At 49.6% G+C, this 24,952-nt stretch overlaps 1 protein-coding gene across 7 annotated transcripts; it reads right to left on the bottom strand.

Annotated features, from left to right (window-relative positions):
* Nucleotides 1-1,509: 1,509 nt before the first annotated feature.
* Relb (avian reticuloendotheliosis viral (v-rel) oncogene related B) lies at nt 1,510-24,731 on the bottom strand. 7 transcript variants are annotated; one of them, XM_011250459.3, is made up of 12 exons: nt 23,901-24,087; nt 23,216-23,263; nt 18,219-18,227; nt 14,807-15,135; nt 13,055-13,212; nt 11,639-11,730; nt 10,852-10,983; nt 9,074-9,178; nt 7,798-8,013; nt 7,110-7,178; nt 6,916-6,993; nt 1,510-2,234 (listed from the first exon to the last, which is right to left on the bottom strand). In XM_011250459.3, exons 4-12 carry the CDS (start codon nt 15,071-15,073, stop codon nt 1,846-1,848), a joined length of 1,506 nt encoding a protein of 501 aa, XP_011248761.1. In that variant the 5' UTR covers nt 15,074-15,135; nt 18,219-18,227; nt 23,216-23,263; nt 23,901-24,087; the 3' UTR covers nt 1,510-1,845. The 7 variants fall into 7 exon arrangements, with proteins under 7 accessions (XP_011248761.1, XP_006539738.1, XP_011248763.1 ...); XM_006539675.2 differs by lacking the exon at nt 23,901-24,087 and adding an exon at nt 23,369-23,774; NM_009046.2 differs by lacking the exon at nt 23,901-24,087 and adding an exon at nt 24,484-24,731 and having other exon boundaries at nt 1,515-2,234.
* Between the last annotated feature and the right edge of the window lie 221 nt (nt 24,732-24,952).

Genomic DNA, 24,952 nt, shown 5'->3' on the forward strand with positions numbered 1-24,952 from the left:
AATCGATTGAGAACTGGAAGCTCTCGCCAAGGTCCTGAGTTTAATTGCCCGCACTCACATAGGGCTCACAACCAGTCTCTTTTTTTTTTTTTTTTTTTTTAAAGATTTATTTATTTATTATATGTAAGTACACTGTAGCTGTCTTCAGACATTCCAGAAGAGGGAGTCAGATCTCATTACAGATGGTTGTGAGCCACCATGTGGTTGCTGGGATTTGAACTCTGGACCTTCGGAAGAGCAGTCGGGTGCTCTTACCCACTGAGCCATCTCACCAGCCCAACAACCAGTCTCTTAACTGTAGTCCTATGGGATCCAGTGCCCTATTCTGATGTGCATACATGCCGAGAAAACACCCATATGCATAAAATACAAAAATAGAAAAGTCTTTTTAAAAGATTTATATTGCCGGACAGTGGTGGCACACGCCTTTTAATCCCAGCACTTGGGAGGCAGAGGCAGGTAGATTTCTGAGTTCGAGGCCAGCCTGGTCTACAAAGTGAGTTCCAGGACAGCCAGGGCTACACAGAGAAACCCTGTCTCGGAAAAAAAATATTATGTGTATGCCTGAAGGTGTATGTTTCTCTGAGATGTATACACACACATATATATTATATAATTTTATTTAATCCTATATGTACATATATATGTATACATATATGTACGTGTATATGTATATATAAATATATATGTATACACACAGACATATATGTGGGATTAATAAAAATTATCTGTAGGTTGTGTTCAGTTAATTCAACAATAGCAGGCTAGGAACAGAAAGGCCAAGAACTCAGTAGATCAGTAGATGCTCGGGCTACAAGGCTGGATGCCTCAGCTGGTCTTCAGTATACACTAGAACCACAGAGAAGGCTCTAACGCCAGTGAAGGAATGGACTTGCTAGCAAGACGATGGCAAGCAGGCAAATACCTAAAGCTTCCTTCTTCCACATCCCTATATACAATCCAGCAGAAATCGTGGCCCAGATTAGAGCTGGATTAAAAGTGTGTCTTCCCATCTCAAGATCCAGATTAGAAATTGAGCTTCCAGGGGCTGGAGAAATGGCTCGGCGGTTAAGAGCACTGACTCTTCTTCTGGAGGTCCTGAGTTCAATTCCCAGCAACCACATGGTGGCTCACAACCATCTGTAATGGAATCCAATGCCTTTTTCTGGTATGTCTGAAGACAGCGACAGTGTACTCACATACATAAAATAAATAAAATCTTTTTTAAAAAGTAAGTGGATCTTCCTACTTCAATTTAAGCAAAAATCTCTCACATGCATGCCCCCCCCCCCATTTTTGGGTTTTAGTTCCAGATGTAGCCAGGTTGACAACCAAGAATAGCCATCACACATCGTGAGCTCCTATGTAGATGCTGCTATTGAACCCAGGTCCTCTGGAAGAGCAGCAATAACTCTTAACCACTGAGCCATCAGGCCAACCTCTCAACTACAAATGTTTTGTTCCAAACAAACCTAGAGTTTCCTAGGTAAAGAAGAAAGAAGACCCCCAAAGGCTCAAAAAACTAATTTTTATTGGGAAAACTGAACAATCCACTGCCTTCTTCAGGATTAGGGGAGAAGGCTGGGGACCTGCTCCCTCCTCCCCTATGTACAATCTCTGAGAATCTGTCCTGAGAAGGGGTCCATCTGCAGGAGCCCCTTTTCCTCTTCGGACTCAGCATTCTGTAAAATGGGCTCAAAGAGAACCGGAGTGCTCCCCATCTTCCCACCAGCGCTGCAGATGTCCGATTCAGGATGAGGAAGCTGGAAGACTGATCAAGGTTGGCTTCGGAATGGAGTGCTATACCACATACCTCACCCAGTGCCTCCTCTGTTACCTCAGAGGCTACGTGGCTTCAGGCCCTGGAGATAGGAGGCCACCCCCGAAAGCTGCCTCTCGGTACTGGTTGGGAAACATGTTGCTGCCCACAAGGCTAGCAGTACCAACATCCCCGGGGCCCGGCGCTGCAAAAGAGTCCAGTGATAGGGGCTCTGGGCCAGAAGACTCCACAACGGTGGCCCCTGCACCCCCGCTACCCACCACAGCACTGGCAAGTGGTGGTGCTGGGGGCAGCAGGTCCAACATAGTGAAGAGCGTGGGGGCAGAAGGATCATAGGCAAAGCCATCGTCCAGGAGATCGGGTCCACCAGGAGGCTCCAGCCCAGGAAGGGATATGGAAGCAGGGAAGAAATCAGAGTCTGCCGGCTGCAGAGCCGATGGTGGGAGGAACAGGCCTGATGAGGAGAGAATAGCTGGGTTTAGAAGAGCCTGCCTCTGGCCAGGCAGTAACTAACTTGGACTCCCATGTCCTTAGTGTATTCTATCTTGGGCCTTTAACCCTAACCAGAGTAGAAAGGAAGTACCATCATTCTCTTCATTTTGTGTGTGTGCGTGCGTGTATCTGTATCTATGTACATGCATGATGTATGTGATGTGAGTGGGCATACCTGATAACATAACGCATGGGAGGAGGTCAGAGTTCAACTTTGTGGAGTCATTTCATTCCTGCTACCTTTATATGGAAATAGAACTCAGGTCCAAGCTTGCACAGCAGGTGCCTGTATCCACTGAGCTAGCACACTAGACCACATTTTTTAACGTGCATGAGTGTTTGCCTTTGTGCATAATGTATATAACACGTGTGAGTTTCCCAATGTTGGGAGGGCTGGAGGGATGGCTCAGTGGTTAAGAACACTTCCTGCTCTGGCAAAGGACCAGGGTTGGGTTCTCAACTCCCACTTCCAGCATCTCAAATCTGCCTGTAATTCCAGCTCTAGAGGGATCTGACGCCCTCTTCTGGCTTCCATGGGCAAATGCATAGCTGCGGCATACACTCACACTGATATGCATACACATATGTGGAAGGAAGTGAAAATAAAGGCAGGGTCTCAGGCCATCCAGACCTCTCATTGGTTAAAGGTGCTTCCTGACATCCCTGATGACTGATGCCAGTTCAGACCTGGAACCCCCGTGATGGAAGAAGAAAACTGACTCCGGTTAAGTTGTTCTCTGATCTCCACACACAACCCGCGTGTAGCAGGTATGCACCCAAACATATGCAAAATAAATAAATTAATTTTTTTCGAGACAGGGTTTCTCTGTATAGTCCTGGCTGTCCTGGAACTCACTTTGTAGACCAGGCTGGCCTCGAACTCAGAAATCCACCTGCCTCTGCCTCCCAAGTGCTGGGATTAAAGGCGTGCACCACCACTGCCAGGCCTGTTTTTAAGTTTTATGCCGGGCAGCGGTGGTGCACGCCTTTAATCCCAGCACTTGGGAGTCAGATTTCTGAGTTCGAGACCAGCCTGAACACAGTGAATTCCAGGACAGCTAGGGCTACACAGAGAAACCCTGTCTCGAAAACAAAACAAAACAAAAAACAAACAAACAAAGAAACTTAAAAACAAGACATGGTCTCTTATAAACCTGGCTGGCCTCAAATATGCTAACTAGCCCATAGTGACTTTGAACTCTAGATTCTCTTGCATCCACCTCCCAGGTGCTACGGCATCTGATTTATTTATGTGGTGCTGCGGATCAAACCCAAGGCTTTGCACATAACCCAGCCCCCCCCCCCCAAGCTTCACCATTCTCCTTTAATAAGCAAACTAAGTCAGAGAGTGAACTAAGAGCCGGTCTCAGCTGTCTATTCACAGAACCAGAGCAGGAGCCAGGCTCCTGCAGGGAGCAGAACTGTGGATATAGCTGTGGCTGACTGGGTATGGGGGCTAGGGTGAGGTGGGAGGGAGACAGAGAGAGAGAGGGAGAGAGAGAGAGAGAGAGAGAGAGAGAGAGAGAGAGAGAGAGAGAGACTACCTCAGCCTCCCAGTTTCTGGGTTTACAGGTATGAACCACCAGCCTGTCCTCTCTTCTCGTTTAATTCGATCCATCTGAAGAGGGATTGAGGAACTTCCCAAATCAGATTGGCTTAGGAGTATGACCATAGGGAATTGCCTTGATTGTTAGTTGGCACAGGAAGGTCTATCCTACTGTGAGCGACCCCGTTCCCTTGGCTGGAAGTCTTGGGCTAATAAAAAGTTACCTAAGCTCCATCCTGAACCCCCTTCACTATGACCCCCCACACACACATATATATGTATCAGTTGCCCACAGCTTGCCCAGAGCAAGAGAGAGACTGCGACAAGATCAGATGTGCAGCTTGGTCTTCATGTGGGTCCCGAACAACTGGAGTAGAGACTATCCCAAAAGCCGTTGCCTGTCTGGAATATGTTTTCCCCTAGCTGGGCTGCCTTGTCTGGCCTCAGTGGGAGAGGATGTGCCTAGCCTTGCAGAGATCTGATATGTCAGGGTGGGAGGATATCCAGGTGGGACCTCCACTCTCTCAGAGAAGAAGGGGATGGGGTAGGGAGTGGGGAGAGGGAAACAGGACAAGAATTGGGGACAGAAACCAGGGTATAAAGTGAATAAATAACAATAAATTTAAGGGGGCTGGAGAGATGGCTCAGCAGTTAAGAGCACTGACTGCTCTTCTGAAGGTCCTGAGTTCAAATCCCAGCAACTACATGATGGCTCACAACCATCCGTGATGAGATCTGACTCCTTCTTCTGGAGTGTCTAAAGACAGCTACAGTGTACTCACTCATAATAAATAAATAAATAAATCTTAATAAATTAAAAAATAATAAAGAAATAAATATAAATACGTATTTTTTAAAAAGCTATCTAAGCATGGGTGTGGTAGTGATCAAGCCAGGCATGATGTTTCTCCATGGTGTCTACTTCACGATTGCTGCCTTTGACCAGGGGCCTGCACAGTGACAAGGGCAATGGCTCTGATGTTCATGTGGCCATCAGATCCTTCTTGCGGCAGTTACCTCTCCCCTGGTTTTTGTAAAAGGAGAAACAATGCTCCTGCCTGCTGTCTGGAATTTGATGTGAAAGCAAAGAAAAATGAAATGGCCTTAGCCAGGCCTGGGCTGGTGGCCCGTGCCTTTAATCCCAGCAGAAGCCAGCGGATCTCTGTGAGTTTAATATCAGCCTGGGTTGCATGAGACACAGAAAAACCGCATGCTCAGGATTCCTACGCTACTTCCCAAGATTGTTTTCTAATTATCACAATGAAGGCTTCAAGTGACTTTGGCCTCAGGAATGAGGGTGGGGCCACAAGACTTGGGAAACTTGATGGCAGCAGGAGGAGCCAGGTAAGGATTGGTGCTAGGGAAGAAGTCATCCAGCAATGGATACCAACTGCATGAAAGCCAGAGAGGGCAAAAGTACAGCAAACGCCGGGTGTGGGTTGGCTCCAGTGACTGGAGATTGGCTGGGACTTGGGACTTGGGTGCTCTGGCCAAGCTGAGGTAGTAGGGAGAAATTACTTTCTTCCATTTTTTTTTCTTCTTGGTGTATGTATGTACACTTGAGCGTGCGTGTGCGTGTGCGTGTGCGTGTGTGTGTGTGTGTGTGTGTGTAGTCAGAACTGGCCAGCAGGTGGCTGTGTTGGGAATGGCTCTGAACTGAACCCATCCTTATGCTTGCTGCTGTCAGGGTCGCACACAACCCTGCTCCTCCACACAGATGTCCTGCATGGCCAGCTTTTTGCCTCACTGCAGATCCCCTACCCTGTGACCTCAGACAAGACATGTCACCTCTCTGAATCTCTGTCTTTTTAAACTTGTGAAAAGTGAAGCACCAACCCATGAAGACATGCGAACAAGGAGGAGCAAGAAATAAGCAGGAATACTGCTTGGTGTGAGCTAAATCTTATATCGGATATCTGTAAGATTTAGGTCTGGGGCTATAGCTCAGTTGGGAGTTAGCATGCATGAAGCCCTGGGTTCAATTCCCAGGACCATATGAACCCAGAGTGACAGTACAAACCTATAACCAAAGCACTTGGGAGGTACAGAAAGAAAGACCAGAAGTTCAATGCCAATCCTCCACTATTAGCCCAGGAGAGAGACCTTCAAAATGAGATTAAATAACTGAGTTGGCCCTGGTAGCTCAAACTTGTAATCCCAGCACTTGGAGGGCTGAGACAGGATTCCTGAGTTCTAGGCCAGCCCGTGCTGGACTGATACACTGGCTTAAAATTAAAACAAAATTAGGGCCAGGTATGATGTTACCCACCTTTAACCCCAGGCACTTGAGAGGCAGAGGCAGGAGGATCTTTGAATTCCAGGCCAGCCAGGGCTGCAAAGCGAGACCCTGTCTCACACAAAAACAACGGGGCTCTGTGGATGACATTTGCTGTGCAGTCCTGATCCACATCCACAGGGAGGGGGCGGGTCCCTCACCATTGTCCTCCGACCTCGCTGTGGGCGCTCACACTCACACAGAGATGACAATAAACCTCATTTAGTTAAGAAAAACATAAACTGCTTTTGCTGGATTGTGTGGGGCAGCCTGTAATCCCAGTATTGAGAGCCGGAGGCAAGATGTTTGTCTTGTTTTAAAATTAAAGTATTTTGTCTGTGCCCCAGGTGCTTGCAGTGCCCCTGGAGGCCAGAAGAGGGCGATGGCTCACCTGGGACTGGAGTTAAGAGATGGTTGTAAGCTGCCAAGTGGGTGCTTGAAATCAAACCCTGATCTTCCACAAGAACAGTCACTGCTCTTAACTGCTGAGCCACCTATCCCTCCAGCCCCTATCCAAGCTTGCTTTAATTTAAGGAGAAAGTTCCTTTTTTTTTTCTTTTTCTTTCTTTTTTTTTTTTTAAGCTGGGCGTGGTGGTGCACGCCTTTAATCCCAGCACTTGGGAGGTAGAGACAAGTGGATTTCTGAGTTCAAGGCCAGCCTGGTCTACAAAGTGAGTTCCAGGACAACCAGGGCAATACAGAGAAACCCTGTCTCAAAAAAACCAATAAAAAAAAAAAAAAAAAAAAAAAAAAAGACAAGGTGGAGACAGGGGCTTCCTGTTAGCCCACATGGGAAGGAGGGGCTGCAGGTACCACACTCACCTGAGCTGTGGCCAGGCAGGAAGTGGTCCAAGAACACTGGTTTCTTTTTCCTTCGTTTGCTCTCGATTCCATGTGGATCTGGGAGGATGTGAAAATGAGGGTTCCATACCCTGACCACCCACCCACCCCAAGCAGGTCACCAGTCCCCTCCCAGGGACCTGGGGATGGGGGTAGGCAGGGGTGGAGGGACACACCAGAGCTGCTCAACTCTCCAAGGACATCAGGCAGTCCCCGCTTTCGCTTCTTGTCCACACCGTAGCTGTCTGTCCAGGAGAACAGAGGCACCCAGAAGTCATACATCAGCTAAACACAGAGGTCGCTATGACAGTTGGCTACAGTGGCCATTATAAAAAGGAAAGGCTCTTCACTGACTTATGTAAGCAGATTTCTATACCCTAATAGGATAAAAGCTCAATGCAGTTCTCTCTGGATCCTACCTCAGGACCTTTGCACTGGCTAGTCCAGTTGCTTTCATCCTGTCTCTCTCTTTCTCCCTGTGTACAGCTATATATGCATGTGCGGAGACCAAATACCAATCTTGGCTCTCATTCCTCATCTAACTTTCTCTTTTCTTATGTTCGTTTGCTTTGAGATAGTTTCTTAGTGGCCTGTGGTTTGATGACCAACCTGGGACTTTCTGGTTAGACAAGGAGAGCCGGAGAGCCTCAGGAACCCAGCTGACGCCATCCTCTCCGTGCTAGTAGGGACCTGCCGCCCTGCCTGGCTTTCTACAGGGGAGCTGGGAATGAAACTCAGGTTCTCATGCTTGCAAGGCAAGCCCTAAACTGACTGAGCTCCTGTCCCCAGGCCTGCTTTCTGCTTTTCATTCTTCCCCAAAGACCTGGTCTCCAGGGTGGAGGTAGCTGTGGGTTGAGTGCTTACCATGATCCCGAGGCAGGTACGTGAAGGGCAGCGGCTCGCTGCACACCCCATCCGTGAGCCGCTGCAAGAACACATTGACAGTCACGGGCTCTGAGATCTCCAGGTCCTCGTAGGGTGGCGTTTTGAACACAATGGCGATCTGCCGGTGCACATCAGCTTGAGAGAAGTCGGCACGGCCTTCCCAGGAAGCTGTGCTGAACACCACGGATATGTCCTCTGGTAGGGTGGGTTGGGGTGAGAATACAGCTAAGCCAAAGGAATGGGACAGACAGCCCACAGAGCTCCTACTCACTCATTCTACCCGAATCAAACCAGGATTGCAAGTAATAGAAGGACCCAGAAAGGCCAGACATAGTGCTGCACCCCTTTAATGCCAGCACTCAGGGGGTAAAGGCTGGACATTCTCGATAATTTTTTTATAATTTATTTATTATTATATATAAGTACACTGTAGCTGTCAGATCCCATTATGAGTGGTTGTGAGCCACCATGTGGTTGCTGGGATTTGAATTCAGGACCTTCAGAAGAGCAGTCAGTGCTCTTATGCACTGAGCCATCTCTCCAGCCCCATTCTTGATAATTTTAAGACAGCTTGATCTACATAATGAGTTTCAGGCCAGCCAGGAATACACCAGGAGTCCCTGTCTAAAACAAACAAACCCAACTACCTAGCTTTTCTACACAAAAGTGAGTAACACAGGTATGCTGACAAGGACATGTAATCCCACTACACTACAGTAGCTGAGCAAATCAGCAATCCTCCTGCCTCCTGTCATCAGTAGGGAAACTGAGGCAGGAGAATTGTGAATTCAAAGTAAAATCTGGAAGACTAAATGAGACTCTAAAAATTTGGTGTAAAAGATCTAGGGATATAGTTCAGTGGTACAGAGCTTGTATAAAATCCCCCAGGGAGGGCCAGAGACTTGAATCGAGATAGAGCCCCTGCCTAGAATCCCCCAGTGAGGGCTGGGGGTGTGGCTCAGTGGTAGTAGGGCCCCTCCCTGGGGGATTCTTGGCAGGTGTCTCCTGCTGAGTCACGCCCCCAGCCCCTCTTAACGCATCTGTGCAGTTGGATCTCCAGCACAGCAGCATCCTGAAAGAGCACTGCACAGCCCTGGTTGGCTCACAGGCTTCCATACCTGAGCTGGCTCACAAACCCATTGCCTGCATCTGCCTACCTCTGCAGCTGGGGCTCTGACTCCATCCAGAGTGCTGCCCTGTCTAATCACCACCCCACTTCCACCTCTGTCCCATACATGGCTTATGGACCCCTCACCTTTTTGCACCTTGTCACAGAGCAAGTACAGCTCCTCACCACCTGTGCACGGCCCGCTCTCCTTGTTGATTCGGCAAATCCGCAGCTCCGATGTGTTGGTGGACTCTTAAAAAGAAGTGCAGAAGGGAAAGCGGCAATTGAGTCATCACACCAAGGTGCTTGCTGACAGGTGAGCGAGACAGTGAAGATACCCACCCAGGTGGGACACAAGATGCTTAGGCAGGAGGGTACAATGGACAATGGCCAGAACCCTACTCTGAAGTCTGCTTAGTATTTTAAAATGGAGACCCTTAGACTCAGGAAGACTTGGCATGTTGAAGGTGACACAAGGTCCCCAGATGAGCATTTGCAACCTGCAATACTATGTTTGTTTGTTTCCCAAAGTGGAAGTGATTGAACATCACTTGGATCTTGTACTAGCTAGATAAAAATTCTACCACTGAGCCATGCCCCCAGTCCATTACTGGGGGATTCTAGGCAGGGGATCTACCACTGAGCCACGCCCCCAGACCCTCCCTGGGGGATTCTAGGCAGGGGCTCTACCACTGAGCCACGCCTTAGCCCTCACTTTTTATTAACTGGATTAATATTGATCAGCTGCTCAAGCTGGCCTTGGATCCTCCTGCCTGAGCCTCGAATGTGGTTGGGATTACAAGCATGTGTCACCATGTGTATCTGCCACCTGACCTGATGTTTATAGTACACCATTGTCCAGCATGACCAGCCATCCTCGTCTTTCTTTTGTTAACAGCTCTCAAAACTAGGGACCACTCCTCATCACCCATGAGGAGTGAGGAGTGCTGAGCCCTCCTTTACGTCAGCCATAATCCTAAACGTTAGACGGGGTCAGAGCATCTCCTCCCCACAGCCACTGTTGATTGGTTAGAAGAGTAAATGACCAAAATTTCCCCACCAATGAGAGGGTATGCAGAGGCTGTGAGCAAAATTTACATATTGTCAGCCATGGTGGTATCTGATTGCATCTCCACCACTGAAGAGGTGGAGGCAGGAGGATTGCTAATTTGCTCGGGTACGTAGTAGGATCTTTTCTAAAAATAATCAATCAATAAACAAATAAGTAAATAAATGTGGGGCTGGGGCTGGAGATGTAGCTCAAGTGCTTCACTAATATGCACGAAACTCTGGGTTTGATCTTTAGCCCCAGTAAATGAGTTATGGTAATTCAGGCTGGCCATCTCAGTCTTAGGAGGTAAGGAGGCAGGATAACAGAGAGCCCACCAGGCTCCAGCAGGCAGTTCCCAAGCTGTGGTCACACAGGAGTCTCAATTGAAATCAGTGGACTACAAAGAAACAAAACACAAAGCTATGACTGTGGAAGGGTCCCGTGGGAGGGAGAGAAGATGGCGGGGGATCAATGAGGAACCATCATGCACTGTATATGTGTACAGAACTGTCAAGGAGCAAAGGTCACCAATAAACAGCACCAGACGAAAAGAGAAATAACACGGAAACGGACAAGGTACAAACTGTACACGCACAAGGGAGGGCACTGCCCAGCCTAGGCTTCTGATGTAAATGTGATGTCTGGGGCTATGGCACTCACCATGTGCCCAGGAGGGAAAAAGAGAAAAGGGAAGTGGAGACCCCGCTCCCCTGAGACTGTGGGTACCGAGCCACTGTGTAAATGTAGCAAGCAAGAAGGAAACAGAAAGCAAAGCAAAGCCCACAATGATGTCCTGCTCATCCGAGCCACTGGCCCAGCGCTTTCCCATAGCGGTGACAGCTCAATCCCAAGGAACATGGCACCCTTGACTCACTCTTGTCGTAGACAGGCTCAGAGAGGATGGGGTCCATGCGGTGCAGATGTCCCTGCTGGTCCCGATAGGAGGCCTGGAAGCAGATCCTGACGACATTCATGTCGACCTCCTGATGGTTCTTCAGGGAGCCAGCTTGGAGAGAGCAAAGGGAGGCTGTGGTCAGCTGAGCTGCTGCAGGCACAGCGAGGAAGAGGAAGGGCGCTAAGGCAGGGTGGTGGAGGCAGAAGATGCAGTGTTCAAGGTTATCCTCAGCTACATGATAAGTTCAAGGACAGCCTGGTGTACGTTGAGACCTAGTCTCGAAAACCAAAATGAAAAACCAAATAAAGGGGTCAGTGAGATGGTTCAGCAGTGAAAAACACTCGCTGCAAAGCCTGAGGACCCGATTTCATTCACTGGAGCCCACGAGGAAGAAACCTGACTCTCGCACGGAACCCTCAGGACTCCATAGGCTTGCCCACACCACGCAAAACCCACACATATGCACACAAAATAAATACATACATGTAATATCTTTTAATTTCTTAGAAAAGAAGCTGAGAAGTGGTGGTGCATGCCTTTAAGCCCAGTGCTCAAGAGGCAGAGGCAGGAGGATCTCTGAGCTGAAGGCCAGCCTAGTCTACAGAATGAATTCCAGGACAGCTAGGGATAGACAGAGACACCCTGCCTTGAAACAAAACAAAACAAAACAAAAACAAAAACAAAAACACACAAAACACAAAACCAACCAAACAACAAAAACCAGCCACAAAGGGCTGGGGGCTAGGGAGACAAGTAGGACACTTACCATTGTAGGGGTCAATTCCCAGCTGGATCTTCCGCTCAATGGCAGCTTCAATTTCCTTCTTCCTAACACACTGGATGCCCAGGTTGTTAAAGCTGAGTGGGAGACAGGATAGGCTGTGAGGGATGGCATCCTCTTCACAGGACAGACAGCTGCCCAGATGCTGTAGGCACAACCCACGGAGGAGCACGGGCAAGACCTGGGACTTTCACCTCTCATGGGCCACCGGGGGTCATATTGTAGTGAGACCAAGACCTTGCCTTATTCTTACTGTGTAGAAATGCTAGCCAGGCTCCTTTATATAAAAAAAAAGTGCAAAGAAAGCCTGGATTCTCTGCACTTAGGAAGCTGAAGCCGGGGAATTTGAGGCTAGCCTATGTAACATAGAAAGACACTCACTCTAACCTAAGTAATTAAAAGGCTAAATGAGCCAGGTGTGGTGGTGCACGCCTTTAAACCCAGCACTCAGGAGGCAGAGACAGGCGGATCTCTGTGAGTTTGAGGCCAGCCTGGTCTACAAATCAAGTTCAGGACAATCAGAGCTATTACACAGAAAAACCTTGTCTCAAAAAACAAACAATAAAATAAAATACTCAATAAATGTCTGTGGCTATGCTCTTAGCTCTCAAGAGGTAGAGGCAGGAGGATCATAAATGTAAAGTCAGTGGGCATAGTGGTACACTCTTTAATCCCAGCACTAGGGAGGCAGAGGCAGGAAGATCTCCGTTCTAAGCAACAAGTATCAGGCCCGCCAGGGCTACATAGTGAGACTGTCAAAAGAAAAGGAAAAAAAAAAAAAAGTCATCCTCAGCTACACTAGTGAATTCTGAGGCTAGCCTGGCATATGTGCATTCTTGTCTCAAAAACAAAAACTAGGGTTCATTAGATGGCTCAGCAGGTAAAAGTCGTTGTCAGTCAGCCTAACTACCCAAGGTCAACCCTGGGAAGCCACACAGCGGAAGGAGAAAACTGAGTCCCATAAGTTGTCCTCTGATATGGGCATCTCAGTTAAGCTGGGTCTGGAGTCCACAGGCAGCTCTGATGACCCTCTGTCTCCTCGTCTACAGAACAAGATAAATAGAATAGGTATGAGCCCATCTGGTGGTACCTGCCTATGGAGACTGAGGCAGGAGGATCTCTAATTCCAAGTTAGTTCTGACTACGTGGCAAGACCCCATCTTAAAAGGCAAAACAGAGAGCAAATATGGAACAGCTGTGAATGAGTGCAGTCGGTTTTCAGAGCCGTGTGGTGTACACTACTGCATCCACACCTAACTTTCCCCATCCATCCAAGATGAGCAACAGGGAGGGTCTGGCTAAGATGCCCCATGACCTGGGCTTTCCCAGGTGCTGATGTTCACCTGTGGAATCTCCATGAGCAGAGGTGAGAAGCTGGGGTCAAAGGTCGGGGTCTGGTACCTGTGCCGGGGGCTGACGTGAGGCCGCAGCCGCACCCTGCAGACGCCGTCCGTGCAGTCTTTCCCCACGAGGCTATGTGGGTGTACCCGGTGTGGCCAGTCCTTCCACACCAGGCACGCCGTCACCTCCACCTCCCGCAGCCCGCCACAGTCTCGAAGCTGCAGGAAGACATGGGCTTGTTGGGAATTTGGTGGACCCCTGTCCCCATCCAGACTCCCTGGGCCTCCCTTGTTGCTAACCCCACCTCTTCTCCCTAGAAAACCAAGGAAAGGCTTAACATCACTAATCTATGCGAAGGCGGAACCATGCCAACAGTGGCCATGTAACCTTGCTGAGTGCTGTCTTTCCCCCCTACCTTCCTCTGTCTCTTCCTTCCCTACCTTCACCTGCTTTGTTGGATTTTTCTTTTAACATACTGTTTTTTGAGACAGGATCTCATGTACTCAGGTAACCCAAGTTTCCTCTTACTTGCTAAGTAGCCAGGCTGGCCTTGAACTCCTGATTTTCTGGCTCAGCCTTCCAGATACAACATTACAGGTATGAGCCACCTTGTCCCACTCTTCCTTGGATTTTGAGATAAGCCTCATATAACCCAAGATAGTACTGAGCTCACTATGTAGCTGATGAGTGAACTTGAGCCCTCAATCCCCCTGCCTCCACCTCCAGAGCATGACAGGCCTGTACTACTACATCCGGCACATAAAAAAAAATGTACTTTTTTTTTTTTTTTTTTTTGAAATAGGGTCTCACTATGTAGAGCAGGCTGGCCTCAGACTCATAGAGATCTAGCTGCCTCTGCCTCCTACGTGGTTGGATGAAAGGCCTGTGTCACTGTCACCAAGCATGGCAGATGTAGTCCTAAGAGCTGAGCAAACATAACTCAGTTTGAGAGAGAAAGATGGACATACAGAATCAGAGAGACGAGCTATCTCGGCAGGATGGCATACACTTGTATGTTAGGTGGAAGCCTAGCTTTGGGGGCTGAGACAGGAGGATCTCTTCGTGAGTAGCAGTGTTTGGGGTCAGCCTGGGAAACATTTGAAGATTCCAGTTCAAAAAACAAGCAACCACAACAAAAAAACAGGCCTGTAATTCCAGCTACTCACAAGCTAAAGAACGATAATAAATAAATAAATAAATAAATAAATAAATAAATAAGTGCCAACTTGCACAACAAGCATGTGACTCAAAAAATTTAAATCAGAAGGTTGGGGGCGTGGCTCAGTGGTAGAGCCCCTCCACTGCTTAACAAATACAAAAACCTAGGTTCAATCCCCATTGCTGAGAAAAATTCAGTAGAAAAACTGATTTCTTATTCAGTAGCCATTGGTGATGGGCGAGACAATAACCAGTCCCAAAAGACTCTCCATTTTGCTCTGGGTCTGTGTCTGAGCTCTGCTGGCCTGGTCTCTGAAAGGCCTAGTCTGTGACATCCACTTCACAGAGTGAGTGCTTCCCTCTAGTGGCGAAATGGGAGGTTGATGGTAACTTTGGATGGCGCGCCTTTGGGATCCAGATGCTAATTTGTCATTGGAACAGCCTAACATACAATATCATATAGTCTGTTGTCTTCGTTATCTTAAAGGGCCACAGTCTGTAATCCAGGATGGCCCCTCTATCATCCTGTCCCCCAGTCTTGGTTTTATAAGTGTGAGCCACCACCCCAGGCCCTTTTGAGGTTTGCAGATGGTTGGAAGCCCAGCAATCCTATTCCCGGGCACCACAGCAAGAGCACAGCAGCACAACACGCACCTCGATGGCGGGCAGGGTCTTGCTGGCTTCGGTGCTGCTCTCCCCGAGGATGCTGCCGGCCGAGCGGCCCTCGCACTCGTAGCGGAAGCGCATGCCACGCTGCTTTGGCTGCTCTGTGATGACCAGGTACGGCCGTGGGCACGGGCCGGGTGACACCAGCCTGCCCAGTGTGCAGCTCCAGGACGGCGTGGCCGGAGGCGGTGGTGCAGCAGGGCCCAGCGTGACGCTGCTCAGTGAGGCGGGCCCGCGGGGCACCAGGCGCGGCATCTCACTCAGCTGTGTCCCGTCCAGGCCAAAGCCGTTCTCCTTAATGTATTCGTCGATGATTTCTGCGCGACAAACAGAGGAGACCCGTGAGGCTGGGGAGGGACAGGGCTAGGCTCCTTTCCTGACTTCTCACGTTTTCCCTGCTTGGTTCTGCTTTTTTGTCTTGGTTTTGCTGGTGCTTGCTTTAATTTGGTTTTCTGAGACAGGGTCTCCTTGTGTAGCTGTGGCTGGCTTGGAACTAGGCAGATCTTGAACACACAGAGATCCACTCTCACCTGCTGGGATATAAGCCATACCCTGTACCGGACCCTTATGTTTTGCTTCATTTGTTTTGGTATTTTTGGTTGTTGGTTTGGTTTTTTTGGAGGCACGGTTTCTCTGTGAAGCCCGGAACTCCCAGAGATCCACCTGCCTCTGCCTATGAATGTTGAGATGAAAGGTGTGCTCCGGCTCACCCTTGATTTTCTTAAAGTTTTTTTCACTTAATTTTAGTGTGTGTGTGTCTGTGTTGCCTGCATATGTCTGTGTATCACTTGGAAGGACCCGTGCCCTCAGAAGCCAGAAGAGGGCGTCAGAACCTTTAGAATTGAAGTTAAAATTGGTTGTGAGCAGCCACATGGACACTGGGAATCGAACCACCGTCCACTGGAAGAGCAGCCAGTCTTCTCAACTACTGAGCTAGCTTTTCAATCTTCTAAAGATCTGTAAAAAGTATGTGTATGCACCTGTCTATACAGGGGTGTGTACCAACAAGTGTCCAGGTGCAGAGGCCTGAAGAAGGTGTCAGATGTCCTGGAGCTGGGGTTACAGGCCGTTGTGAGTCTCTCAACATGAGTGCTAGAAATCAAAGTCGGCTTCTCTGGGAGAATGGCTAGCACTTCTTTTTTTTTGTTTTGTTTTTTTGTTTTTCGAGACAGGGTTTCTCTGTGTAGCCCTGGCTGTCCTGGAACTCACTTTGTAGACCAGGCTGGCCTCGAACTCAGAAATCCACCTGCCTCTGTCTCCCGAACATGACTAGCACTCTTAACCATTGAGCCAGCTCTCCAGCCCCTCCCTCCCCTTGGCTTTTTGAGACAGGGTCTCACTGTGTAGCCAAGTTCTCCAACACAAGCTCCTCTTGTCTCTGCCTTTCCAGTGCTGCGAATACAGACAAGTGCCAGAAGGAACGCCACGCAGCACTCCCAAGGCTGTGCCTCTACTTCAAAAACATATTCACTTTTCCAGGAGGCGCCATCTGCCACTGTTGCTCCACCCACCATCTATCTCCCGATTGGACTAAGGCAGTTGCCAGTTTGTATTTGTGCATTTCACACAGCCAAAGGGATTTTGTTAATACCAACCCGTTTCTCTTTTGCGTAGAAGACTCCCATGGCTCCTAAGTCCTTGGCAGTAAAGACCAACAATTTCCTCACATAAACTTGCCTCAAATACAGATAGAGTTCATTAGTAGAATCTGCCTTACAATCCCCCAGTGAGGGGCTGGGGGCGTGGCTCAGTGGTAGAGCCCCTGCCTAGAATCCCCCAGTGAGGGGCTGGGGGCGTGGCTCAGTGGCACAGCCCCTGCCTAGAATCCCCCAGTGAGGGGCTAGGGTGTGGCACAGTGATATAACATTGCTTAGCATGGGGGCTGAATTTGAGCCTTGCCATGGCCTTCAGGGCAAGATCCTGTCTCAAACAAACAGAGGGCTGTAGCCAATTGGTAGATTGCTGGCCTGGCATGCACAGGGATAAAGCCCTGGGTTCCAGGTCAGCACCACATCCAATCCCAGCCCCAGGGAAGTAGAGAGATGAGGAGCAAGCATTTAAGAGCATCCTCAGCTAGATGGTTATTTTAAGGCCAGCCTGAGCTACTTTTTTTTTTCTTGATTTTTCAAGTCAGGGTTTTTCTATTGTAGCCATAGCTGTCTGGAACTCACTCTGTAGACCAGATTGGCCTCAAACTCACAGATATCTGCCTGCCTCTGCCTCCCAAGTGCTGGGATCAAAGGCGTGCGCCACCACCGCCCAACTTCAACCTGGGCTACTTGGAACCGTCTCAAAAATAAACAAAACCCTCCTTAAAGTCCATTCTCTCAGAAAAACAAAAAACCCAGCTGCACCCCTTATTTCTTGTACCCACCTAGCTTGGTGACCTTCAGGGCTGTGAACTTGTTCTTCCTCTCTCCTGGTTCCCAGCTTTCCCTCCATTCAACCCATTAGGCACCTCATGCTGCTGCCCCCTTCTGTGAAAGCCACACCTCTTTACCTTGCTCCCTTTTTCTTCCTGTCCCTTTATCTCTCTCTTTTTTTACTTTGTAGCCCAGGCTAGCCTAAAACTCACTATGTACACTATGTAGCTCAGACTGCACTCAAATTCTGCCTCTCTCTCATTGTCTTCTTCTTCTTCTTCTTCTTCTTCTTCTTCTTCTTCTTCTTCTTCTTCTTCTTCTTCTTCTTCTTCTTCTTCTCTTCCTCCTCCTCCTCTTCCTCCTCCTCCTTCCTCCTTGATTGGTTTGTTTGTTTGTTTGTTTTTTGAGACAGAGTTACACTTGCTCTGTAGGCCAGGTTGGCCTTAAACTCAGAGATCTGCCTGCCTGTGTGGCCTTGGTGCTGGGATCAAATGTATGCGCCACCCCACCCCACCCCACCCCACTCCCTTGGCTCAAATTCTCTTTGATCTTCCCGCCTCCAACTGTGAGTGTGGAGTTTCAGGCGCGGGATCTGATCTTCCTGCCTCTACCTGTGAGTGCAGAGGTCCAGGCATGAGATCTGGGCACGCCTGGCGGCACTATGTCTTCCCAGGCACTTCCATCTGCCAAGCCTCATCCTACCCTCCCTTTCTCCTGCTCAGTCTCTGTTCTCTTCTGACTCCACAGTCCACACTGTTAGCTCCTCCTCCATGGTAGTGATTTAGTTTTGGTCAAAGCTGGATTCTTGGTGCCTGGCACTGGGCCTAGTACAAGAAAGACCCCTGCCACCCATGAGTGAGCACCGGCCACAGAGGACAGAAATACAGATGGCTGCTGAGTGTGCTGGAGCTCCGAAGCATCCCTTGCTCAGATCCCCTCAAACCACACCAGAGCCCGCTCCCATCAAACAAGGTGTGTCCCAGCTTTACCAACGCTGGGACCCTCATCCTCCCAAACACCTGCCTTCTGATACTCACCCAATTCATCTGTGGAAGGAAGAGAAAAGAAAGGTGAAGGTCAGACACCATCAGACATGATATCTAACACAGATTCCCCCACCCTGTCCCCAAGGCAGACTTCCTGGGGCTTCCATCCCCAATCTTCTTAATCCCTTCCCGGGCTCTCCCTTCAGTTCTTAATGCTGGGGGCCCAAAAGAACTCAAGAGCATCCCCCAACACCTGCCATCCACTAAAACCCTCAGACCAGGATGATAGTGTTGCCAGGAACTTGTGGAACAGGGGGGAGGGGGAGCTGTGAGTGGATTTGGGGTGTGTATATGTGTAGCTGACAGACATGAGCAATTCTAAATAAATTCTGTACAGGTTCCATCCTGAAAGTCCACCCTGGGCCCGAAGAAACGGATCAAACCCTGGGTGCTGTCCACTCTGCACCCTAGCCTAGCTCCCAAAATCTCAGGCTCACCCCTACTTTGCAGAGGGGATGGATGGGAAGGAAAGGGCAGCAGCCATGCTACATACCTAGTGAGACCGCATCACTTCCCTAGTAAATATCAACAATGAAGTAGTGGAAACCAACCTCCCATCATTCCCCAGACAGGACTAGAGGAAGCCAGAGGAAGCAAATGGGTCCAGAAGTCACTCAGCAGGGAGGGTCACCCAACTGTTATTATGAAAGCTACTGGCTGGGGACTGAGCACACACTACCCCAGTATCTGCCAGATCCCTCCTCCTCCATTGCCTCCTGCCCTTCCTTTCTCCACACTCCCGGGAGTGGCTCCTGGCAGCCAGAACTTTGCCCCTTAGAAGGCAGCTTTCACATATCCTTATCTCCATGAGATCAGTAAATGCCAAGTTCCCTTCCAGAGAGATGGGGAATGCTAGGGCTTTGAGACCAGAGGGGACCTGACAAGACCAACCTCAAAATACTTTGTTTTGGAAAACCCTTCTTAGATAGCCATGCTGGATGAATCCAGAGATGCAGAGACAAACTTGAATTTCCAGGTATTGTGGCATGCGACTGTAATCCCAGCACTAAGATGATGAGGCAGGAGGACTGCCACTAGTTCCAGGCCAACCTGGGCTACACAGTGAGCTTCAGGGCAGCCTAAGCCAGACTAAACCTAAACTCAGGAAATTCTACTTGGGGCTCCTCAACAGACTCCTGGGAGCTGGGTGTGAGGCACCCCTTTGCCATCCTAGCTCTCAGGATGTTGTGTATGGAGGACTGTGGTCTCCCAGGCTTCCAGGAAACATGGCTTCCAGGCTGTGCATGCGGGCGGGGTCCAGAAGATCCCAACTTGCCTGTCATATGTCTCACTAAGACACACTGAGCTTGAGAACTGAATAGTGGGGACCATGCCTGCCACATTCTCACTTTACCCAGAGTTCAGCTTGTGTCTGGCACATCAGAAGGAAGGAATTTGTCCTTCCACCTGCCCTGTTCCATCAACCTGTCTCCACCCTACTTTTGAATGTCACTGACCTCCCCCAAGAACTCTTCACAGCCATCACTGCCTTTTATAATCGCACCTTTGTTTATAGACTTGCTTCCTTGTCTGGGTAGGAGCCCTGTAAGCACGGGGCTGGGACTATCTTGGTCACTGCTGTGTCCCCAGCAATGACCAGCACTGAGTCAGATGTAGAATTTGTACTCAATAAATAATAACCTAACAGATGCTATCAGGATCAACTTGTTGGGGACCTCAATGCTGTGATTCGGACTATACAAGCCTCAGCTCGCTCCTGTCCTGAACCAGCATTTGTGTCACTCCGGTCTCCAAAGCCAGCCCTACCTTTCTACACCTCTGAAACTCCCATTTTCTATACCTGCAACAGGCCTTCTGGTATCCACCCTGGGAGAAGTCTAGGCCTAGCCAACCACTGAAGCTACAGAGCTCTCACACTGATAAGATCCAGCTGCCTCTGTCCTTGAACTCTCAGGAGATAAGTTATGTTTCTTTTCTTTCTTTCTTTTTCTTTCTTTTTTTGATTTGTTTTGTTTGTTTGAGGTAGAATCTCACTATATAAACAGGATGACTTCAAAGTCGAGATCTTCCTGCCTCAGCATCCCCAAATATGGGGACTCTGGGCATGTAATAAAGGTTGTGATGCTAAAGTCCTGTTTCCCAATTGGTTCTTGATCTATCAATAAAAATGCCAGGAGCCAATTACTGGGCAGAAAGAAAAGGCGGGACTCCTGGGTCCCTTCACCATGCTTGGAAGGGAGAAAAGTCAAGCAGCCACAATTAAATTTGTTTATAAAAGTTGTCATGGTTGGGTCTGGAGAGATGGCTCAGCGGTTAAGAGCACTTACTTCTCTTCCAAAGGTCCTGAGTTCAACCACATGGTGGCTCACAACCATCTGTAATGAGATCTGATGCCCTATTCTGGGGTGTCTGAAAACAGCTACAGTATATTTACATATAATAAATCAATCAATCAATCAATCAATCTTAAAAAAAAAGTTATCATGATCATGGTGTCTCTTCACAGCAATAAATACCCTAACTAAGACAGGGTAGAACCCAGGGACTTGAACTTTTAAATAAATGTTTTACCACTGGGCAACACCACCAGCCCTTGAGGGTTTTTTGTTTATTTAGTTCACTTTGAGACACAATCTCTTATGTTACCCAGTGTACTGGCTGGTTTTGTGTCAACTTGACACAGCTGGAGTTATCACAGAGAAAGGAGCTTCAGTTGAGGAAATGCCTCCATGAGATCCAGTTGTAAGGCATTTTCTCAACTAGTGATCAAGTGGGAAAGGCCCCTTGTGGGTGGGACCATCTGGGCTGGTAGTCTTGGTTCTATAAGAGAGCAGGCTGAGCAAGCCAGGGGAAGCAAGCCAGTAAGGAACATCCCTCCATGGCTTCTGCATTAGCTCCTGCTTCCTGACCTGCTTGAGTTCCAGTCCTGACTTCCTTTCATGATCAACAGCAATGTGGAAAGTGTAAGTTGAATAAACCCTTTCCTCCCCAACTTGCTTCTTGGTCATGATGTTTGTGCAGGAATAGAAACCCTGACTGAGACACCCAGTATGGTATTTTGAATAAGAATGGCTCCCGAAGACTCATGTTTGAATACCTGATCTCCAGTTGGTGAAACATTTTGTAAAGAGTTAATAAGTGTGGCCTTGTTAGAGAAGGTGTGTCACCAGGCATGGACTTGGAGGATTCAAAAGTTCCCACCATTCCTAGTCTCCTCTCCCTCCCTCCATCTCTCCCTCTGTTTCTCCCTCTCTTTCTCTCTGTGGCTCTCTGACTTAAGCTTAGGGATCAGAAGGTGAGCTCTCAGATAGTACTGCAGCCTATGCCTGCCTGCCTCAAGCTAGTCTCCCTACTAACACGGTCATAGGCTCACCCTCCAAAACTGTAAGTCTCAATAAATCCTTTGTCTTGGTCGTGGTGGTTTGTCCCAGCAATAGAAAAACAACTAAGACCCTCAGAGAGGCCTTGAACAAGACAAGTAGCTGAGGATGGCCTTGAACTCCCTATCTTCCAGTTCTCACCCCCTAGGCACTGGAATCACAGGTGGGAACCAATAGGCCCCATTTTATAGAATGCTGGGTCCAACACAGGGCCTTGCACATGCTAGGTAAACTCTCAACCGAGCTACATCTTCTATCCATCTTGTTTGTGGGTTGTCTGTCTTTGTTTTGTGTTTTAATACAAGGTCCCACTATCAGCCTCAAATTTGTGCCCATCCCCCTGCTTCAGCTTCCCCTGTGCTGGGAACATTACAGAACAGTATAGGCATGTACTGCTTTTACTGGCAATAGTTGTTGTTGTTGAGGCAGGGTCTCTTCCTGTAGACCTGGCTGTCCTGGAACTCACTATGTAGCCCTGGCTGACCTCACTGAGATCTGCCTGCCTCACTATGTAGACCAGGCTGGCCTCACAGAGATCTGCCTGAGTATAAAGGAATAGACCATCACTGCCTGCTCCCTCTCCCTGCTTCACCAAGGGTCTAGATAATTTAAATGGACATGGTCTGAGAACTATGATAGTCTAACTAACTGCTATTATTACTCTTATTATCATGACTATGCCACTAACAGCTACTATGAACTGGAAGGCTATGAATTTGTAAGCATCAACTCATTTAACTTTCTCTATCTCCAAAAAGGAACAAATGGGTATGAAACAGATGAATAAAACTGAGGTAGTTTTAGGGAAATCACGTGAGGGGGTGGTAACATCATGTCTGAAATTCAGTTCCAAGGCCCAAAATAATGGATGATGGAGAACATCTAAAAGAGCCTTTACTTAGGGGGTCAGCAAATAGAACTATACAAGCTTCTAACAGTCTTGACAATATGGGCACGTAAGGAATAAAACAGGGAGAGACAACGCTGTGATTATAAAATGAAAAAGGGGTACTAATATATGTTTTAAGGTGTGTGGTGAGGTATGGGGGAAGGGGGTGCCTCCGTGGGCCCATGCCAAGGCATCCCTTCCCTGAGGGACCAGCCACTCGAAGGTTGAAGGTCGGTATAGTATAGAACAGAGTTTATTTAGGGCATGGGGAGGGGAGTTAAGAGAGTAGTAGAAGCCGGGCGTGGTGGCGCTCGCCTTTAACCCCAGCACTTGGGAGACAGAGGCAGGCGGATTTCTGAGTTTGAGGCCAGCCTGGTCTACAAAGTGAGTTCCAGGACAGCCAGGGCTACACAGAGAAACCCTGTCTCGAAAAACAAAACAAACAAAAAAGAGAGTAGTAGAAGCAGAGAAAGGCAGAGAGAAGTAGAGAAGTAGAGGCCAGCCATGACCACGTGGAGAGAAGGGGAAAGGGAATGGGGAGAGAGGGGAGCAAGGGAGCAAGATGGAGGGGATGCATCAGCCCCTTTTATAGTGAGCCAGGACTACCTGGCTATTGCCAGAGAAATGTGGGGGTGGAGTACAGACAGAGTACCAACAGACAAAGCTTGCAAAGTGGGTACACTCATTCCCTCTCCACGGGGGCTCCTCCAATCCCATTTCCTACAAGCAGGTGGGCAGGGGCTGTGGGGGTTGCTCACCTGTGGTCCTGGAGACCGTTAGTGACAGGGAAGAGAGGTCACTGGAACCTGTGAGATGGAGACCTGGATTAACAAACAATGCAGGACCAGAGACTCTGATGAGCCTGCTCCTCTCTCTGGCTTGGTCCCTTGAATAAAGTCCCTCCTCCTTACCGAGCTCAGGTGCAGGCCAGCCTTCTCTAACTCCTTTTTTTTTTTCTTGGTTTTTCGAGACAGTGTTTTTCTGTATAGCCCTGAGCTGTCCTGGAACTCACTTTGTAGACCAGGCTGGCCTCGAACTCAGAAATCCGCCTGCCTCTGCCTCCCAAGTGCGCCACCACAACCGGCTCTTCTCTAACTCTTGAAAAAAGTTCTGGCTTTTCGTTTCTGCCTTTGACTCCGCCAATCATCACTCAATATCCGCTACTTTCCCCATTAAGGTGGGACTTGGAGGACTCCTGATGCCTCAGGAAAACCCCCGTCTCCGTTCTTCCCTCAGGGCGAAATCCGAGCCCCAATACTTCGTCACTGGAGAACTTTCCTCTCCCCCATCTCGCTGCAGGCCCCGCCCCTTTTCAATCCCATCGTCAGGCCCCGCCCTTCGTTTTCTAAACAGGCCCTGCCCTTTCCCTAGACCTGCCACTACGCCCCACTTTCCCCCACCCCAACCCAAGGGTAAGTCCCGCCCACTCACTGAGCCACACACCTCTTCTTGCTCTTGGAGCCTGACCCCGCCCCTATTTCCTGTCAAGCACAGTCCTGGATCCTCCTCCTCGAGGTCAGGCACCGCTCCTCCTTAAATCTTGAAGCTGGGCCCCGCCTCTTTCTTTGCCTCTAAAGGCCTAAGCCTTGCGGGAGAAGGGTCCCCCTTGTTTGGAGAGAATAAAGCCACTTCCTCGAATTAGGCTCCGCCCCTTACTCCTAAGAGCAGCCTCACCCACTCTGTAAACCAGAAGCCTCCTCTGAGTTTGCCCCGCCCCTGTGTGTATGGCTCCTCCCCTTCAGAGTTATGCCCCGCCCCTCCTCTCGACCGCCGCCCGGCCCGCCCCCTTCTTTGCCTCAGGCTCAGGCCCCGCCCCCTTCTCACTCCTTAGCGGGACGCCTAGCCTGTATCTCCCCGGCAAGACCCTTCACCATCCTCTACCTTCTGCCTTATCCCTCGCGCAGTGTCCCCGCCACCCTTGTACTCTCCGCACCGAAGCGCGAATCCTGCGGAAACCCGCAGATGACTCCGAGCGCCCCGAACTCCCCGAGCCCGAGCCCCGCCCCAGAGGTTCCACTCTGCTTACCCAAGGCCCCTAGCTCGGGCGCGGACTCTCTGGCAGCGCGGCGACTCGGCATGGCCCGGCCCGTAGGGACCGACAGCCCGAAGGCCAGCTCAGGGCGAGCGCACACGAGGGCAAGCCGGGCAGTCGGACAGCCCGGTCGGCTGGGACGATCACCGGCCGGGCAAGCGGTGCAAGGCTAGGGCCGAAGGCCGGGCTGGACGCACGGCGCCCGGGGCTGCGGGGGGCGCCGGGCCGAGCGGGCGGCGGGCGGGGGCGGGGCGGCGGAATTCCCCGGCGCCGCCGGCCTGCGCACCCATTGGCTCGTACCCCTCCGTGACGTCACGTCAAAGGGAATGGGAAAACCCCCGCTGCTCACGTGACTGCGGGGGCGGGGTCGGCCGGGAAGCGAAGGCTTGGCACTTCGCAGGGTCCGGGTGCGAGTCGCTGCCCATTGCCTTGGCCAAGACCACTGAGGTCCGTCCGGGTCCAC

This window comes from Mus musculus, chromosome 7 (genome assembly GCF_000001635.26).
Source record: "Mus musculus strain C57BL/6J chromosome 7, GRCm38.p6 C57BL/6J".
NCBI lineage: Eukaryota > Metazoa > Chordata > Mammalia > Rodentia > Muridae > Mus > Mus musculus.

What these genes read in the sequence shown, in the direction of transcription:
- Relb (NM_009046.2), bottom strand. Translation starts at nt 24,535, where the DNA reads ATGCCGAGTCGCCGCGCTGCCAGAGAGTCCGCGCCCGAGCTAGGGGCC. An exon ending in AGACCCTGCCCGCCATCGAG is followed by an intron (nt 13,213 to 14,806) that starts GTGCGTGTTGTG and finishes GTCTTCCTGCAG; the next exon opens with CTTCGAGACTGTGGCGGGCT. An exon ending in GTACCTGCCTCGGGATCATG is followed by an intron (nt 7,179 to 7,797) that starts GTAAGCACTCAA and finishes TCTCCTGGACAG; the next exon opens with ACAGCTACGGTGTGGACAAG.